General features: G+C 41.9%; 2 protein-coding genes across 7 annotated transcripts in view; one reads left to right on the top strand and one right to left on the bottom strand.

Moving 5' to 3' along the window:
• Positions 1 to 11,257, top strand: part of LOC125317307 (ethanolaminephosphotransferase 1-like) — a 56,386-nt gene extending 45,129 nt beyond the window's left edge. For 2 of the 3 annotated variants that reach the window (XM_048287066.1, XM_048287067.1), the window contains 4 exons: positions 2,183 to 2,231; positions 4,269 to 4,449; positions 7,342 to 7,524; positions 8,628 to 11,257. In XM_048287066.1, the coding sequence (XP_048143023.1) occupies positions 2,183 to 2,231; positions 4,269 to 4,449; positions 7,342 to 7,524; positions 8,628 to 8,693 (479 nt within the window). In that variant the 3' untranslated portion in view covers positions 8,694 to 11,257. The remainder of the gene's footprint in view (positions 1 to 2,182; positions 2,232 to 4,268; positions 4,450 to 7,341; positions 7,525 to 8,627) is intronic. The other variant, XM_048287068.1, reaches the window with a different exon arrangement.
• A 1,770-nt stretch (positions 11,258 to 13,027) lies between these two features.
• Positions 13,028 to 19,109, bottom strand: part of MAPRE2 (microtubule associated protein RP/EB family member 2) — a 98,738-nt gene continuing 92,656 nt past the window's right edge. For all 4 annotated transcript variants that reach the window (XM_048287071.1, XM_048287069.1, XM_048287070.1 and 1 more), the window contains one exon: positions 13,028 to 15,174. In XM_048287071.1, coding sequence (XP_048143028.1) covers positions 15,103 to 15,174 — 72 coding nt within the window. In that variant the 3' untranslated portion in view covers positions 13,028 to 15,102. The remainder of the gene's footprint in view (positions 15,175 to 19,109) is intronic.

The raw sequence follows: 19,109 nt of genomic DNA, 5'->3' as shown, positions 1-19,109 counted from the left end.
CCATAAGAAACAGGGAACACCCTTTGCTCTCCCTGCTGCCATCCTCAGCTCTCTCGCTGTGGTGAAAGCAAAGCTGTGTGAGAATACAGGGGAGTAACTGGTGGAACTGCCCCGTTTGGAAGGTGGCTTTTTGCTAGCTGGGGGGCTGTTTGTGGTCAGTGTGTTATTTCTAGCTAAAATGGCACTTCATAAAAATAACAAATTGTTGGCAACCATTGCTCTTTGAATTCTATTTCTAGTTCTAGTCTCTATTTCTGTTCCTCTCGGTTGCTTTTCTCCTAACAAATCAAACTTCAGGATTGCAGCAGGAAATTTAGATTTAACCTCAAGAGTCAGTGTTTTGTCTCATGTCTGCTCTAATGTGATACAGATGTTGGAACTGCTGTACGTAACTCAAGATTTTATTGAACTAGCGCTCCCTGGCTAATAGAAAACACAGCTAACTGGAGTGCACATTAAACACAGATCTCTCCAAAGGCACTAAGCCTGTGAATTTTAGAAATATATTGACAAAATACTTGGAATATTACTTCAATTGCACATCCTTCAGCTGTTTGATAGGGAGTTTCTGCCATGGTAAAGAAGCAGAGCTCTTTATCTTAATTGTTTTAAAAAGCAAACCCAAAAAGTAAACATGAAAAAAATGCAATACCTGAAATTATTTATGGGCTGGCTTTTCTTTTTTTTCCAATTCTTTGTTTCCTTCTCTTTAGCAGATAACCAGAAAGACTGGAGGGATAGATTATCTATTGCATCCCTTTTTACTTCTTCTCTTTTCCAACAATCCTGATCTCCACTATTCTTTCATTTTTAGTTTTCCTTCTCTTGAGTTGCCACTGTGGCCAGGGCATTCTAAACACTTGGGTATGTCCTTGATGAGGACTGAAGGGTAAACACTGACATTTCTCACGACACTTCTATGTCACATTAGCCCCAGTACAAAGTCATCTGAAATCAGCTCTTTCCTCCATTCATTCCCCCCCCCCCCATATTTCTAATAATGAGATTAAAGTTTTCTACTTTTCTGTATGGGCAGCACACTGTGTTTCTTAAATGAGATGTTTTAGGGCAAACTCAGAAGGTTTAGCACATCAGAGTGATTTTCTTGCTCATAATATAATAGGAATTATGTATTAATTTAGTGCACCACACCCAAGTCTCATGCCCTATAATAAAAAAGCAGTGCAGAAATGTGTTACCCAGAGCAATCTCCAAGCAGCAAATTGACCAGGGAAAAGTTCTTAATACACAGAAAGTGGTGGAAAAAATACAAACCAAAGAGCTCTACAGGGAATCATATAGATTTAAAAAGTCATATACATTTTTACCTAGTTGGGGCTGACTCATGCTGTGCCTTTCTTTGTTTAAATCTCAAAACTTCCACTTGTTGCTGAAGGTCTTCTTTGACTCTTGGGTGGACCAGCATATTTTGGATGTGGGTGTTTGAGTGGGTACAACTGGGTCTTCAGGCAGCTCTGGGGCTGCTGGCAGCTGCGTTGATAATGTCAGCAGCAGGGCAGGGAGACACAGGGTTAGCAAAGGCGAAACCCTTGTGCTCTGTGGGTTAAAGCTGAGCTCCAGAAACATCACAGCTGTGTTACAGAAGAAGTAAAAAACCCCCACTTGTTCAAATGATGGACATGTCATGAACATTAATTCATTTGAGCTATTGTATTATCAAAACAGATAGTTCTGATAAGTTTGATAAGTTGACCCTTAATATTTTGAACTATACACTTACTTCCCCAGTAATAAGTGAATAGCCCAGCTTGAAGTTTACTGTCTTTCTATATTCCATGGGAAGGCTTTTGGAGTTAGACTTGGATTTTTCTAGATAAACAGCAGCTCATGAAAAGTAGGGCTGTCCTGGGTCCAGCAGAGAAACCTGTAGGAAAAATAATTGATCCTATCTATTAGCTACCTCAGAGTTTTTAAAAAATCTTTCTGGTCTTGTCACTCATTACACAAGAAATTCTGTATCAGCAACTATTTCTAGCAGCTAGCTTTTGTAAAAAAAAAGGACAGTTTTATTATTGCCTAAAGCCTCCAAACTAATTTCATATCCTGTAATGAGTACAGGAATACAGAGTCATTTTTAGAATAGCACACTAGGTCTGTTATCATATGAGAAAACTCTGAGGTCATCAGTGTCGAATTACATATTAATATTTTTCTCTTCCAGGCTTCAGTCTATTTCTATCATTTCCACAAACACTATACAACATTTACAGGTAAGTTAATTAACATTAAATAAGTTCTATCACCTCCCCTTTAATTCTGTATATTTAATAATTTCCTCATTTACAAATAAATGTAATGCTTGAAGTAGGCTGGCTTCTTTCATCCAGATGCTGTCCTGATACTTTAGTAAAAGGTTTTTCTGGTGAGTTTTCAGAATCTGACTGGTTTCTTTTCCATGTTTACAACTCTCTTCCTTTCACTTGGTATTCTCCTGGCTGTCTCACAGTGGTCCTGCACAGTAAACTGATAAAGGTTCTGTGGTAAAAATCACTGTATTTTATTTGCAATCAAATGTGATTTGTAACTTCTGCCTGTGCTGGGTAGAATTCTGTAGCTGACCATCCTGTACTCTGTGAAGTAGTTAATTGTCTTCCTGGTCCTTCTGTAAAACTTTCCTCTGTATGAAGTCTGTAGATAATTGCCATCAGATAAAAGCTAGGCAGGTGGCAAGCTGTGATTACATCTAAGAGCTGGCTTACTGCACCTAGGAATTTTATACACAGATAGTTTATACTCCAATGGCCTATTTTTATTAATGCTGCCTGCCTTCCAGTAGTATTTGCTAGCTCATTTGACTCATCTGTCACTTCAGGTCTCTCAGGTCTTAAGTGTCCTGGAGGAGGGACTGTCACTGCCTGTCTTCAGGAATTAGTGGAAACTGACATTAACATTTAAATTTTGGAGAGACTATAAGACAATATTGCATCTCTCCTACACAGCCCTTTTTGTGTGGTGGTACTCAGGGTAGTTACTCAAAGCATGCACAGCTCCGGGCTGGGGCAGGAAACGTGGAGAGTCAGGAGACATGGGGCAGGAAAAGCTGAGGACCTACAGAAAGGCTGGGCTCTGGGGCTGGGAACCAGCTGTGCAAGGCACTCTGGTTCAGGGACCACTGAGAGGAGGAGGGAAGCACCTTGTGCATGTCAGCCACGGGCAGTAGCAGCATTTACCCCAATGAACACTGAGGCTTTGGTTTCATTCCTTTCCTGTCAGGAGTTTTTTTATTGTTTTCCTTTTCAAGTCATCACTTGACAGTTCCTCTCAAGCTTTCTGGTGGGTTTATCATTCCTCTGAAGAGAAGAGCACAAAAATTTTAAACTACCAGTCAGGTTTGCTTGAAGGATGCACACACAAGCTCTTAAGTGATGAGGGATTTTCCAGTCATCTCCTCTCTTCTTCATCATGATGCTTGTTCTCAGTTGTTATTTTAGGAGTAGATGATTCCTTCTGGCATTAGAAAGCTATTTCTTGGATTTTTGTCTAGCTGTTTCTATAAATACATATTTTCAAAGACTTAAAACAGGACATTTCCCAGTACATTTCAAACACAGAATTGCTCTTCTGAACTAGTGGTATGAAGGAATGGTTTAGTGGCAGTGAACTTAGAGTTACCATTTCCCTAGCTGACAGAAAATTCAGTCATTTACTACCTTTAAAAGACAGCTTAAAATATCCAAAAAACACAATGCATCATTAATTTTCTGTAGTCTGATTGGCCAAAATGCCTCCCCTTTAGGCTGTACTTGGACTAAAGTGCATAAATGCTAATGTACAGGATTGTCAAGCAGCATCACCTCTAGACTTAAACAGCAGCAGTACCTGCCAGCCATGTGCTTGACTGCTGCTGCTGAAAATGTGCAGTATTGATTGAAACAATTCTATTTCTCAGGTTAGAAGCTTCATCCCCTAAAGCCATGTATTTTGAATTCACAGCATGTCTGCATATTTGAGAGTACTGCAGCTCACTTTGTGTGAGATTAGTGGTCCATTGCCAGGCAATGGTGAGCAAGTGAAGCTGATGAGGAGCTACGTGAATAACCCAGTATAATTTAACCCCAGAAATAAATGTTACTTGGGTATACTACAATTTCTTGTAAAATGTCTGGTATCTAGCACATTTGCACAGGTAGGTAGTTGTGTTGCAAGATGAATTCTTGGGCTGACTTTAGTCTAGAGTCTGAAGTTACTGTGTAGAAATAGAATGGATAAACTTCCTTTCTCCACAAAATTATTGTATTTATTTCCAGAGCACATTTAAAGAAAACACTGAAGAATGACTCTCTGTATGAAGGACTGCTACCTCTTGTGTCACCTCTGTTGCTGTTTGTTCTTCTTACAGTCTGGGTGGTTTTATCTCCAAGCAACATATTAGCAAAACAACCCAGGCTGTTTTTATGGATGGTTGGGGTTGCTTTCTCAAATGTTATTGTAAGTATATGTGAGGTGGTGCTATTATTTAGAGATAGCTTTCTACTTTTCTGTGAATAAGAAGAAGGGAGCAGAAAATGTAGCTAAAATCAGCAGTCACACAGCTCTTCTACCTCTGTGTTACACCCTGTCTCATAAAAATACACCGCAACACGTGCCTGGACTCGGGACACTTACAGTACTGAAATACCTACTCTGCCACAGCATAACACTTCTGTGAGGGTTCTGGTTTGTTTTCTGAGGGTTTATGAAACCCTAGGGATGCCTTACTTCCAGAAATGTAACAGATACTCCCCAACACACAGGCAGAACTGGGGACTTGTCAAAGTAAAAGAAAGGTCAACACTGGCACAGATTTACTAGCAAGAGTAGAGGAGCTGTAGCTTTTCCTTGCTCTTGTGCCCATTAGTGTGGTACATGCATTCCTGTATCCTGCAGTTCAGCTGATCCTACATTTTCCCTTCACCATTTAGAATAAGGGTGTACCACTGGCAGTGTGTTTTAGGGAAGGATGTGAAGAGCTGCAGGGGCCTCGTGATGGCTCTCTGCTCACAGATCAGTTTCTCCTGTACCACATCATGGTGAACAGTTTCCCCCCTTTAATTCCCAAGAGACAACATAAACCTCTGTGCAGCTCTAGCATGGGCAGCCAGACAGTGGTGCTGAGCCCTGCAGGTAACCCAGGGCTTTCTCCTCTGGGGGAAGCCAGGAGAGCAGCCAAGCTGAAAGGTGTTCTTCCATTTAAGCTAAAATACCCTAGAGGATAGTGACTAGTGTCATCTTAGGAAAACAGTCTCCAACACCATCTAAAATACTGTCACTGAGCAGTGCTACATCCAATTTAAAAAGTGAAAGTCTTGAAGTGCCTTGCACTATGAGAGAGATCTTCAAAAATGTGGGGTTTTAAAAGACAAAGCATAACCGCTTTAGAAATCTGAATTCAGGAATGGGAAAAAAATTGTAACTGAGATGTTTGTTAGATGTATCCCATAAATGTACATTTCTGAGGGTCACAAACAGTTCCATCTTAAGGACTTAATCTCACAAAAATGAGGTTATTTTCAGATGTGTAAGTTTTATTGTATGCATTATTCAGTACCTAATCTACCCCTTTTTTTAAGAGAATAGTGGAGATTCCAAAATGGGAAATACAACTGCATCTTAACCTACCAAGAGTGATTGTGGCAGGATGCTTGCAGAAGAAAAATAGTAAGGCAAACCAGAAATTTCTTTACAGGCTGCAGTTTATCAGACACTGAGTGCAATACGTATTCTTCAGGCTTTTTCTTTTCCCAAAACATACACTGCCGCATTGGAGGCTCGTGTGAATTAAAAATGTATGCATGTTAGCTGAAATGTTTAACATTTTAAAAGCAAGCATTAAAAATGTATGGGTGTTAGCTGGAATTTGTAACATTCTCAAGTTGCAAATCAAGGCTGCATTTCCTTTCACCTCTTCTGGTCCCTTAGACACGTTTCCTTCAGCATCAGAGGAAGGCTTGTCACGGCAATACTTTTCTTCTCCGTGATAGCCTGACACACTGGGTTTCCATTACCTGTTCTGTAGAGCACAAACTGCAGACCATGTTTCTCTACCTGCCATTCCGGTTCCAGTATCTGGAACTTCTCATGCCTTTGACCATGTATTTGGTCACACAAATATATAAGAATAATAATGGTTTAAAACAATGTGAAATCCAACCTCTGGACAGGTTCAATTATGTAGCCAGAAAAATTATAGCATATAGATTGCTTTAGCAATTTCTGATACCCCTCTTTGATTCCCAAAAGACTCATAAAACCAGTGTTATTTAAAAAGTTCACAATCAATACTGAGAATGTAAGTGAAAATATTAACATTAGGTACAAAGGCTTACTTCTTCCATTATTCAAAGTTAATTATTTTTTCATGGTTTACTTTTGCATTCTTCAGCTTCCACAGCACAGGCAGTAAAGCCAGTATTTTGTTCCTATGGTCGGACTCCTACTGCTGCTGTCATAAGATTTCAGGCACTGCACAGGGAATGAGTTATTCATTCTTCTACTGTTTTCAGGATACATAAAATCTATTTTTAACCACATTTCAATTTTGAGTGAAACTTAAATCAATAAAATATTTCAGATGTGCCTAAATTTTTTTTTTTTTTGGTAATGGGCATGGTGTACATGAGACACATTTCTTAAGGAGCCTAAACCAGACAAAACACTTTGGTATGCTTAATTGCTTTTAAAATATGGAATTTCAAGTGAGTTCGTCTCATTATGTTTCCAGAACTCAGTAGAATTAAGCTAATTGCCTTCAGTTAAACCATGTACCATATATTCATTTTTTATGCCATTCTGAGTGGGATCCCTTTCTCTGGGCCCCCAGCTACATCTCCAGGGAGCCCACTGCCATGATTGAGCCAATAAATTAGGGTTTTAGTACATAAAGGAGTGCTAGAAAAGAAAAACAGGATGTGAAAATGTCATATATTGTCTTCCCTCCGTTCCATACAATGAACCAGAAGATATTTCTGCCACGCCAGCATGCTCTCCCAGTGATTCAGTGGTGGCACATTTGATTTGGGATCACAACTTCATGAGCCTCTGTGAAAACGTAAGGTGGCAAACAAATTCCTCTTTTGTGAAGATGTGCTTCCACTTACCAAGTGTGTCAAAGCACTGTCTCCAGAAAAGGGTGTATTTTCAATTGTCCTAACTTCCTCCAGGACCCAGTGAGGCAGAAAGGTGTGTACCTAGAGCAGCCTTCTCACCAGAAACAAGCCCCATTTGCACTGTAGCCACGTTTCCCCCTCACCCAAAGCAACCTGCAAAGAGGATGGAAGTACCTTTCCTTAGACCCTCGGGGCTGGCCCAGAGCTCCTGACGTGGCCCCTTTTGCTCCGACAGTGCAAGGTGATCGTGTGCCAGATGAGCAGCACCCGGCCGGAGCTGCTCCACTGGTTCCTGTTCCCGCTGGCGCTGCTGGTGTACGCAGCCATCTCCGGCCTGCTGGGCTGGATGGAAGAAGTGCTTCTCGGCGTGTTCGCCGCCCTGGTCACGGCTGCCCACGTGCACTACGGGGTCTGCGTGGTGAGCAAAGGGCTCTGAAAACAGTTTCTGGTTGGGGTGTTGTCTGGGAGTCTGAATGTTTATGTTTTGGGTTTTTTTTTAATCTTGTGTGTTGTTTTATTTAGTCTAAAGACAAACAAAAATAAGCCAGTTTATTGCAGGCAATGCCTTTTGCATGTGCAGCAAGTTCAGTGACTTGAGTTATTGCAATGTAGCCAACTGGTTTTGGCTTTAAACCCATCAGAATCAGAATATTTATGGACTGGTTTTACATAGCAGTCAAGCCATGCAGCATGAATGCTCCTACCACTCTTTTTTTTTTGCCTTTTTCTTCCTAAGGTCACTTGACTGAAAAAATAGGAAGGTAAAATGCAAAGTGACATAAATAGAAAGAATAAAATAAGGTCAACTTTGCTTTGAATCTGCAGGCAAAATAGCTGTCCCAATTTTTTCTTGGCCCTCTGCTAGCATCTCTCAAGCTGGAGACATGAATAGCTTTCCAGTTCATTCACTCTCACCAGCACATTTTTGTGTCTGCTAGATCTCAGTCTTGTCATTGTCATCTGAACTACTGCTTAAGTTTTACTTTGTTGATGCCCACTTTTTAAAATTGTCAAATGATGCTTTAGCAACTGTTTTAATGTGTTAGCTTTTAGATAAAATGCCTTGCATGGCAAAGATCTCACTTCAGAGGGAGCTGGTCAGCATTCTTTTATTTAAGCCACATCAATGGCATGTAAGGATTTTTCTTTGAAAGCAGCCTTTGGTCAGCAGACATTGGTGTCATAGTAGAGTCTACCCCAGCATCAATATGGGCCTGTTGGTGGGGGTCAGAATGGAAATACCTGGTCAAAATTCACTATTGACTGAGGGGCCCAGCTCCATCACAGCTGATGTCACCTGGGAATCTGGTCTGTAGCTGTTTAGCTTCTCAGCAGTGTGTTGCAAGAGGAATGTAAGGAAAACAGCTCTCTTGTTTGAATACTTACAGGTCCCTGTGTACTCACAGATCCCCAAGTATGTGAGGACAGTGGTTGGGTCCTCCCTCCTCTTACTGGGAGAGGAGGCAGTGAATTGTGAAGCACATATAAAATAGGTTGCTAATCTCTGCGATTTCTCTTCAGGGTAGGCAGCTGAGTGAGCACTTGAACATTTACATCTTTTCCCTGAAGAAACGCGTCCAAGAGTGAACACCTGCACTACCATCAGGCTGTAACTCATAACATGGAGATTTGCAGATCTTCTGATGTGATAAATAGTTGGAATGAATCTGATTAAAATAACCAAAGAATAGAATAGTACAGCTATCTGAACCACTGCGACAATGAGCTATGCAGCAAGATGCTTCATCTCAGAGGCAGATGCCTGTCCAGCAGAGTTTACGAGGTTGTTCTGTTTGGTGATATTTATTCTTTTTACCAGCTGTGTTACTCGCCTCTCTTTTGTCTTCCTCCTCCTTACCACTGTGTCCAAAGTCCTGGGTAAGTCCATGCCGGGTTACATGAGATCCTTGGTGGTTTATAACCAGCACTGGTTTTTCCCAGCCTAGTCACCAGTGGGACCCCAGCACTGCAAACCCTCCCTGTACGTCCTTCCCACTCAGACATCTGTGCCTGCTTCATTTGCCATATTTATTTTCTCACAACTCATTTCTTCCACACAACCTCCTGAAAGGCTTATGCACATTGAGTCTTTTCCCCACCCCATATGAATGTGTGAAGACAAGAGAATGAGCTCAGAAAGCTATGGGTGCAGTAAAGCGTTTTTGAAATGTACAGTTTTTTCCCCATTCTCAGCATTAAGATGAGTCTCAGCTGACCTGTCAGAAATGCAGGCTCTATACAGCAGCAGCTGGCCCTTCTATTTATTTTCTAGGCAGTAACAAGCATATTGTTTATATTTCAGTAGCAACAAACAATATAGCCTACAAAGGTAAACAGCTGAAAATAAATTTGGCCAGCAAACCTTTGAAGATTCGCATATTTCTCTGCAAAACTAGTTTCAGTCCGACATCATCTACCACTGTGAAATGCTAAACAAGTCATTATTTGCCTGTGTGCTTGAAGCAAATTTTTGTGGTTTTAGAAAATGTCACAGGAAAAAGAAACAAGAAAAAATTTTTTTTAAACATTGCATGTTTGCATGCAGATGCAAACTGCTCCCTTCATCTATAATACACGTAGGTTTTCTGTGTGCCTTGGACGAGAGAGTAAGAATTTGAGTTTCATCTCTTTTCATATGCTGCCCTAGCCAGAGGGCCTTTGTGGCCTCAAAGCACTAATTAAACAATCTGTCCACTTCCCCAAGGTAAGCACAGAGAGATGTGACTGACAGCCTGGCATGTTTATTAACTACTTAACCATCTTGCTTGCCAGAAGCCAGGTGGAAGTGCAGTTTTTGAGCTGCTGAGCTGAGCCTGAAGTTCCTCTTTTTCAGTTCTTGGACCATTTCTCTGGGTTTAGCACTAGCCTGATCATTTTTCCCTCCAGTCAACTTACCCTTACATCAGTAGCTTCTATTAATATTTCCAGCTGAGCACTGGCAAGTTGTATGAACAGCTTCAGCATAAGCTGGTACTGCCTGTTACAGCAGTTGCTCTACCACAACAGCAGCAGGGCTGATTTCCCCAGGCAGCCCTAAGCACAGACACCAGGGGACAAACCTGCACATCAGCTTCCCCTTTTCACAAAGCAGAAATACCACTCTGACTCAGAAAGTTCCTTCAGGTTTGAAAGCATCCATGTTCCACCTACCAAACGAGCACATTGAGGGTCCCACCCCCAAATGAACATCAGATGAGTCACAGTTCAAGCAGCTTCAGGTCTGAGTTAGGCAGAGGGGTCAGGTCATCCTGTAATGCTGGGTCAGAGGTTTTGCCAAGAGCCCAGCAGGGAAGGGAGGATGCCCTTGGGCACCACTGCAGTCCAGCTACAAGAGGCATCTGCCAGCCTTCCTCCCCACTGGTGTGGCAGCCATGCCCTTGCCCTGTGTGATGCCCAGAGAGCATGGGGTCTCCACAGAGGCACTCCCTAACTGCCCAAGGACTCCCCTGGAGTAAGTCTGAAGGCTCTTTATTTGATGAGGTTTGCCAAAAAAGGCAGTTCTGACTGTGTTTGAAGGGGAGCGACGAGTTTGGTGTTGTTGCATGGACCCAGCAATGTTTGTTGAAGTTAAATATTACATCCAATACCTGATACACTGCCACAACAGTCTCACCTGCTTTATTAAAGGCAGTTTGTATTTCACCTGTCCCTCACAAGTATCGAGGAAATTCTGGTGAGGAAAGAATTAGGATACAATAAACAAAAATAACTCCAAACTGAATGTGGTTGTACTGGAGCAACTCTGTGAACAGGCTTCCTTTTTCCATCTGTCTTGCACTTATTTAGGAAACAGCTGGAAATAAGGGTCACAGAAGCAGTGCAATTTGATGCACTGGAATGGAGTATTTTGAAATATTCATTAAATGGAATTAGAAAATTTGAACTACCACAACCTGCCTGCACTTGTACCTTTCTAACAAGAAATCAAGTATCACTTTCAGAGGACATTCGGCTCTGGCCAGCTTTTTCACCTTCTATATGAAAACATGGCGAGTAACTTTCTTTTTCCTTTTCAAAGCAATTTGTCACTAAAGTCTGTATAAAGACAAGTATAAAAAGAGATCATGTACTGCACAGTGTATATACTGAATTATTAGCCATCGTGGATGGCAACTGGTTCCATGATTAGGAATAAAAATGCTTTGTTCATATGGCTGTATGGTCACAGATTTATTTTGCAAAGTCACGTATGTAGGTGACCTAACAGTCTAACAACAGATTTTTGTGGTCACAACATTATGGCAGAAAGTTTTCAACTATCTGAACTGGAAAATATGTAAATTTTGTTTATGCTTTAGAGCATTTGCACTAACCCAAGGACATGCCTTCCTCCTGGTCTTACTAAAAGCAACTAAACAAGAGCTGCTCTCCCAGGTTTGAACGCGTGGGTTGGAAAATAGGCTCCTCTGGTCCCTGCTTCATCCTCCCCTCCTCTGTCAGAGGCCCAGGGATACCTGGAGCAGCAGGGCACAAACTGGTGGCTCACAACAGGGTCACTTCAACACAGAAGAAAAGGATCCTGGCCCAAGGCTCAGAGCTCCTGGGCTTGAGCAGCAGCTACCGAGGCAACATTGCTCCTGCTACAAAAGAACAGAGCTGTGAGAACTACAATGAATCTTCCCCCTTTTCTTCCAACAAAACCTAATGCTTTAATCTAAAATGTAGGTGGCTGCATTGAATGCACTGCATTGAAGATTCATCCCTGAATACTTGGCCACTGCAAGGAAGCCCACTGGGAGCTTCAGTACCTTTCTACAGTGCTCTCTTTGCCTCCTGGCTGCTGCCAGTTTTGCTTCTGACTGATACCCATGGGAGTCAGCACTCCAAAATCTGAAAGTATTTACCATGAACAAAAATGTGCTGTTTACATGCACATACATACATGCATTTTCTGTTTTGATTTATAGAAGGGGATACAGTTGCTGAGCTCTTGGGGAAACAGATGCTATCCACACACACAGGATAAATGAACTACTGGGTTTTTAAAGCAGCTGCCTTTTTCCTCCCATATGCAGCCCCTGATGAATTAAAAAAATGTATTTAATCCAGAAAAATTATTATTTTAGAATGTTCTGAATAGTCTCTAGAGCTAGACAGATTTTAACATATATTTTTTTATTAAATATGTAAAAAGATAAACGCAAGTCAAGTTATTCACATATTCAGACAAAAATCTACTCTATCATGCGACAATTTGTGGATAATGTAAAATGACTGATACATCTGAATAAGACTTTTGTATCTATTATGCCATTACTTATCTATTTATAATTAACAATACATATGTTTACATTCCTTTCAGTTTACATTTAATATATAACCAAAGCTTTATGGTGTGCTATTTAGTAAAGGTAATTACAAATGCATATTAAAACCATAACAGAAGAATGGGTTACTCACAGGGGGTGGGGGGGAAGGACAACTCTTTCCCCTTTCAGAACACTGCTCTCCCCTCAGCACAGCCACATTTCTGGTGCCCCCAAAGTATTTCACTGCCCTGGCTCCTTACATCAGTCACTCCCCCCTTGGTACAAGCAGTGAGAGGGCTATGGTCCTCAGATCAGAAACAGGATACAAGGAATTTTCAGGAAACGAAGTTCAGCTATTCTTTTAATTTTTTTTTTCTATGTGCTTCAAAAGAGAGAAAAGGAGAGAGGCACAACAGCCTGGCTATGAACCATCTGGGGAGCTCAGCAACCCCAACCATTTGCACCTTCAGAAAATGTTTTCCCTTGAAGTGCTCTCCATGCATCTGCTCTGTTATTGGCAGAAGGATGAACTCTGGTAAGCAGAGATGTGCTGATGAAATTAAGTTTATATATAGCCTGATCCCAAACTCCTTGCCCCATTCAGAGATCCCATAAAGGTTAAAGGACATTCTGGAGTCTGGAAAAAAAATTAGTAACTGCTCTTCAACAATATTATGAAGAACTACTGTTTATTACAATGACAATTGTAATAAGTACATATGTTCTAATAAACACAAATACAACAAAAATGACAATTCCCCCATTTGTGGTGATTCTTGGAAATACTTATTTTGGAATAAACACAATTTTGTAAACCAGACCTTATTTGTAACCAATTGAACTGGGAGAGGAAAGCGCTGGTCTGCAGGTTGCAGTACTTTGATTTCATCACTGGGTAGGATGTGAGGTCAATACTGGATGCAGAGCTGGGAAAACCAGCCTGCAGGGTCCAGAAACTCTTCTGCTGTGCAGGGGAAGGATCAAGGAACTGGAAATACCTGTTCTGGTGCTCAACAGTATTTTATATATTGTTGGTGGTGCAACACAACAGCAGGGTTCTCACATTTAACTAAGAGCCACTTAGCTGCAGAAGATTGATTAGGAATGGAAAACTGCATGTGCATGTGTGTGTGCATGCCCAGGGGCTGATTCACTGGGAACCTTTCTATGCAAGCATAAGCTGGGGACTTAATGCTTTAGGAGCCTATGAACACCTAAAATGATTTAGCTGTTCAATAGGCTGTGGAGTTTTTCAGTGAATGCCAATTGCGATGGGACTTCCACGTACCTGCTAAATCAGCACAGCAAACCAGAATTCAGAAAATGAAGTGACAGACCAGGAAACCAGGCATTAAATAACCGGAGACTACAGCGCACAGGGGTATGAGAGGAACAAGGAATGCTTTTTATACTTCAAGATACCTCTGTTTATAAAATACCATCATTTAGAACAGGGCCATGGGACCACACTGGAAGGGAACACTCCCACTGCAGACATCTCCAGTGCACAAATGGTTCTGCACCACACTGGCCTCGAAGGCGGAAGGTCAGCCAAGTGCAGAACCAGCTCTGTGCCCCTCAGTCAGATGGTCCCCTTCTGATGTGTGCTCTGTCTCCAGGAGGACTCCTCACTGCCTCTCCATGCTTTGGAAGCAGCCTTAAACCTGTGAAATGTTCACCATCCACTTATAGGGGAGTTCAGGGTGGGGTTCGGGGCCCATGCTGTTGCTGTTTTTCCCCCATACTTTGCACTACTGACAAAATTTCTGTCTTCTATACTTGTATGGCTGGGGCAGTGGAAGGGGGAAGGAAAGCAAAAAGAAATGGCTGGCCTACTTTCTCCTTTTCTGAGGGGTGGAAAGCCAAGGAGGATGGGACCGTGTCCTGCAGCTACACTTGTGTCAAGGAGATTTCTCTCCTCCCTCAGTACTGAGCTTTGCGGAGGTAGAGCTGCAGCTGGAGGCTGGGACTGGATTCCTCAGGAAAGAAGAAAAGCTGGGAAATGTCTATTGACTAGTTAGGAAACTGGGTGGGTTTTCAAAAAGCTTATGTGGATGTCTGTTCCTCCAGAAATAAGCCAAAAAACATACCATGCAGCTTTCTAACAAGCTTCCTAACACAGGGGTTTAAATCTCCCAGTGAAACAGATGCTCTGCCTTTCATCTGTGAAGGCAGGAAAGGAATAAATGTGAGCAACACAAGCGTTTTCCTCCACAACACAACCTCATCGTTATGGCTTGAGTATGACATCCACTGTATCCCTTTATTCCAATTGTTCGGCCAAATTGATGCCCCACGGCAGATGTACTAGAAAACGCAAAAGCACCACAAAGTGAGAGACACAGCTAGTGGTACAGAACTCCTTGCCACACAAAATGCCAATATAAATATGTTAGAAACAAGTTACAAGTGTATCATACTTAAGACAAAAAAGAAAAAAAAATAAATATATATATTTTTAAAGAGCAGAACAAATCTCAAGCAGCCAAGTGGTGAAGTTGCAGTGATGTACAGTAGGTGATGTAGCCCTACAACCTCTTGGGAAGATACACTGAAAGAAGACGTCTGCAAATGCATCTTGGCAAAGTATTGGTACAGAATGCAGTGGTTGGCTGGCACTCACTATGGTACATAAATGTTAATGGCAGACTGGGAGTGAACTGATTTCAAGTTTGAGGCCGCACATGTTCCATTCTCCAGAAGAAAGTTCTCACACAAAACGAAAATTGTCAGAGATGCTGCATGAGTCAGTACTCATCCTGCTGCTGGGGCTGTTCATGGACTTGCTCTTCACCTTCATGCTCATCTGTGTGGCTCTCCTGCAGGGAGAAAAAGATCCCAAAATGCTCTTCAGCAGAAATCATTCCTGATGTAATCTTGCCCCACTGTAGCATAAAACTTAACAATTTCCATGCACGGAAGTACAAAATGAGCTGTTACCTGAGAAAAGCAGCATCTCATAATATTACATTAAAATGTACTTACTTTACTTCTAATTGAGGCATATGCAGTACTGGTATTTCCCTAGAAAAAATGTCAGCTCTAAACATCACTGTCATCTGTTCCAGTGAGCAAACTTTTTGAATAGTTAGACGGTGATACGCCAACAGTTAGATACTGTATCATAGCATCCTGATGTCCTCCCATTTTCAGCTTGTCCAAGGTTTTCTGAACCTGTCTGCTGTAGTTTTCACACAATCTTCTCTCAAGGTTTAGATGACTAAATGGACAAGACACTTTTACTATCACCTGCTTTAAAAATTCAACACAGCCTCCTTTTTGAGGTCAGGCATGTTACTTTCCCAAAATAATACTCCCATGCTAACTCCCACAGACTTGCAAGCACATTTTCTTGGGGAGGGTGGGGGAAAGAGCCCTGTATTCACTGACTTCTAGAGCTACTGTAAAAAGCACTAATTACTAAGTAATCACTTCCCACTGTTTTTATGCACAGTATTATCCAAAGCTGTCTCTCTGAATATACATTCCCACTGGGAGATGAGATGAATCCCTGACACAAGGAAAGGCTGGATCCTCGCTGCAGGTGACACCAGTTCCAAACAACTTTCAAATTAGAGGCAACAGGCCTAGTATCCTGAGTTGACCTGAATGTTATCTGAGCTCAAAAAGTCTGGCTGACTTTTAGAGCATCCCTTCTGGACTGCCATTAAGCACAGCTGCATTTGCAGCCTTCCATCTTTCCACAGCACGGTTCACTGAAGAGATCGCTCTCGTGTACACTCTGCTCTGCATTAGTACCGCTCTGCCGTAGGCAGCTCCAAAAGAAAACACTTTTCCAAGACACTGAGCTGCCATTCAAAACCCAGCATCCCCAGTGGGGTACCTCTGCAGAACTTGCCTGGCTCCCTAACTTTTGTTAGAAGCAAGCAGCTTGAACAACAAACTTTAACAAATCGATACTGCTAAGTTTTCAAGTTTGAGGCAAAAATCAAAAGAAAAGGAAGGCCGTAATTTTAGTTCTCCCACAATAGTCCAGAGCAGCTTGTGAAATAAGCAAATTGCCTTCTGGCAGTAAAATATTCATCTAAAGGGCAAAAGCAGAATAAGGTTCCTAACATTTGCTGATACAATGGAAAGAGCCATCCATTTACCACGTATAGAAACAGCCCAATTTCAATTGAAAACAAGCTTTCTATCGCACTCGGGTGCCATTTTCAGGTAGAAGCCACACATCAGTCAGGGCAGCTGAAGTTGAGCATGTTTTGGCCCCCTGGGGGAAATGATGCCCTTATTACGTACAGTAGGTACATCACATCAAAACAGCTTTGTGAGCAGTACCTAAAAACTGCAGCTCCTGTGATGGGCTGCAAGGGTGCAGGACGTGCAGAGAACAGGAGGTTCACAGAGAGGAGCTGACAGCTGTGAGAACGTGACCCTGCCTCATGGGGTGAGAAAACTGACGCTTCTTTAGCCACAGTGAGCGATGCTGCCTTAACCCCATCTGTCCTGACCCTCCTTATGTGCTGAGGTGACCTGCTCTGGAATACACATGTTCCACAGGCCCTGTGCATGATGACTTTATGGGATGCACTATTAGAAAGCCCACCTGTGCAGACTTTATGGGTCGTTTACGTGCTCTGCTCTCATTCGTACAACAGGAAAAGCCTCTAAGCACAGGGAGTGGAATCTACTCCACAGCTCTGAAGAGAAGTGGTGGCCCCTATTTTGCCCGGTTTATCTTTGATGGAAACAGTGAATCTTATAATGTAACTACGTCAGAAGTTGTTCTGAGACTTGAGACACATTTCTGAGTATGTACAGCTTGTATAAATCCATGAAATGGGAACCATAAGAGTCCAATTACTTTGGGACTGTAGAATCTCATTGAACAGCATCCCCTAATAAGGAAAGTAGTGGAAGATCTATTTAGAGCATTTATTTCTGGCTTGAGCCACATGACCATGGTCATCCCTGTCTCCCACGTTGAGAGGTGCTCTCTTTTGGCCCTTAGATCCATATGCCTCAAACTATTCAGGTGTGTCTGTAGACTGAAAGAGTTAGACTACAAAAACCTGGTGTCAGGGACGGTGGGGGCCTTTTTCAAAAGTAGCAGCAGATATAGAAGCTGCTAGAGCAGAAAGTTACCAAACCAGCTGCATTTTGAGCAAGTGCTCTGGGAAATTGAGTAGAGCAACTGAGATACCACACATGAACAGTGCTCCCAACTTCTACATGAACTGAACCACAACAGCCTGTGAACAAAAGCAAAAGCTTTCCTACATTTCTGCTTTATGCCAAGACCTAAACAGCCCTGGGCTTCATAACCAGACACAGAGCCTCTTCTTGTCCATCAGTCTGAAGCTCTTTTAATGTAATACCACATGAACAAGTGTTTTACACACTGAGAGCTTGAAAAGTACGGGCCACATCTCTCCATCACTCAAATGTAGCCTTTTGAGCACTGTTCTCTGGCAACTTTGATGTTCTTGATGGAGAAGAAGGATTACAAATGACCCATTCATAATTAAAAATTACAAAGGATTACAGGCTCGTCAGCCACTTATTAAATGACAGTAGAAGATCCCTCTTGCTTAAGCAGAGACATAATGATGAGGTTTAAGCAGTACCATAAGAGGGAAAAGAAAAGGGAGGCTCTAAAGAGAAGGAACCCAACTGGATTGATATTTGTGCTGCTCAAACTCACCAAAATCAAGCAAAAAAACCCAAAAAAGTGTTCAGTCTTAAAAAATTAGTTCTTATTGAATTAAGCAAAACAGAAGCTTAGGAAGTGACATGATTGAAACTACACTATAAACTGGAATTCTGAGAAAAATAATTACCCCACTCCCCACCCCAAGACATGAACCTGATAAAAATCTCTTCAATGCAATATTACAATAACTAAACAGCTGGGGAATGATCAGGGACTAAACTCTATACTTGCATTCTGAATCATTCTACACACAATTCACCTAACAGCCTCGTGGGCTGACTGGGAAAGCCAAACTGCTGTTACCAAGGGATTAACCTGCAAAATACTGCAAGATAAAGAATTTAACTTGGGACAAATTCATTACAGAGAGAGAGAAAAAAACCCCCAGATCTGAAGGGCAAATAACGGCAATAAGAGAGTAAAGTCCAAAACCAAGCAGTAGCCAGGATCTAAATCAGCACTAAGCTACAGTCTTTGGTTTAGTGCTGATGCATTTGGGTCTTTCCTCAGCAGTCACAGTCCATCTGTTAAGCTGAGGAGATCAAGTCTCTCAGCAAAAGGTACAAAAAAATTGTGAGGAATGGCCTCTGTATTCCTCTCTGGAGGAGCAGTGCTCTCCTGCTGCAGTGACACGCCCAGTCTCCAACAGCAGCCACATTTTAGATGAAAGCACAGTGGTACGTAGCTCACATGCAGGCATGGATGATGATTTCAACAGAGAAAGGCTTGGAGGGAAGAAGTAGATAAAACACTGGGAAATGGACTGAAGTAGAACATTTTGTAATGTTCTGCCAGCAAGGAAAACTGCAGAAGGAAAAGCAACAAATGCATTCCTTGGTGCGGAATCACTCTGCTATTTAAGCCAACAGACAGACAGATGTGGTAGGGGTATGGGGAGAAGAGGGATTTTTCTGGCTTTGCTTTATAAATAAATCACTGCTCTTGAATCCAGAAGACATTTTCTCTGACCGCTATATATATGTAACACTTTTACCCTGTTATCACATGCCTGGCAAATTTGTCTCATTGTTTATTCCTGTGAAAATAATGGTTTCCTCCTCCTTTTCCTCTCTAGCATTT

This window comes from Corvus hawaiiensis, chromosome 26, assembly GCF_020740725.1.
Source record: "Corvus hawaiiensis isolate bCorHaw1 chromosome 26, bCorHaw1.pri.cur, whole genome shotgun sequence".
Classification (NCBI taxonomy): domain Eukaryota; kingdom Metazoa; phylum Chordata; class Aves; order Passeriformes; family Corvidae; genus Corvus; species Corvus hawaiiensis.
The sequence above is the reverse complement of the archived record's forward strand: the minus strand, read 5'-3'. Positions and strand labels throughout refer to the sequence as shown.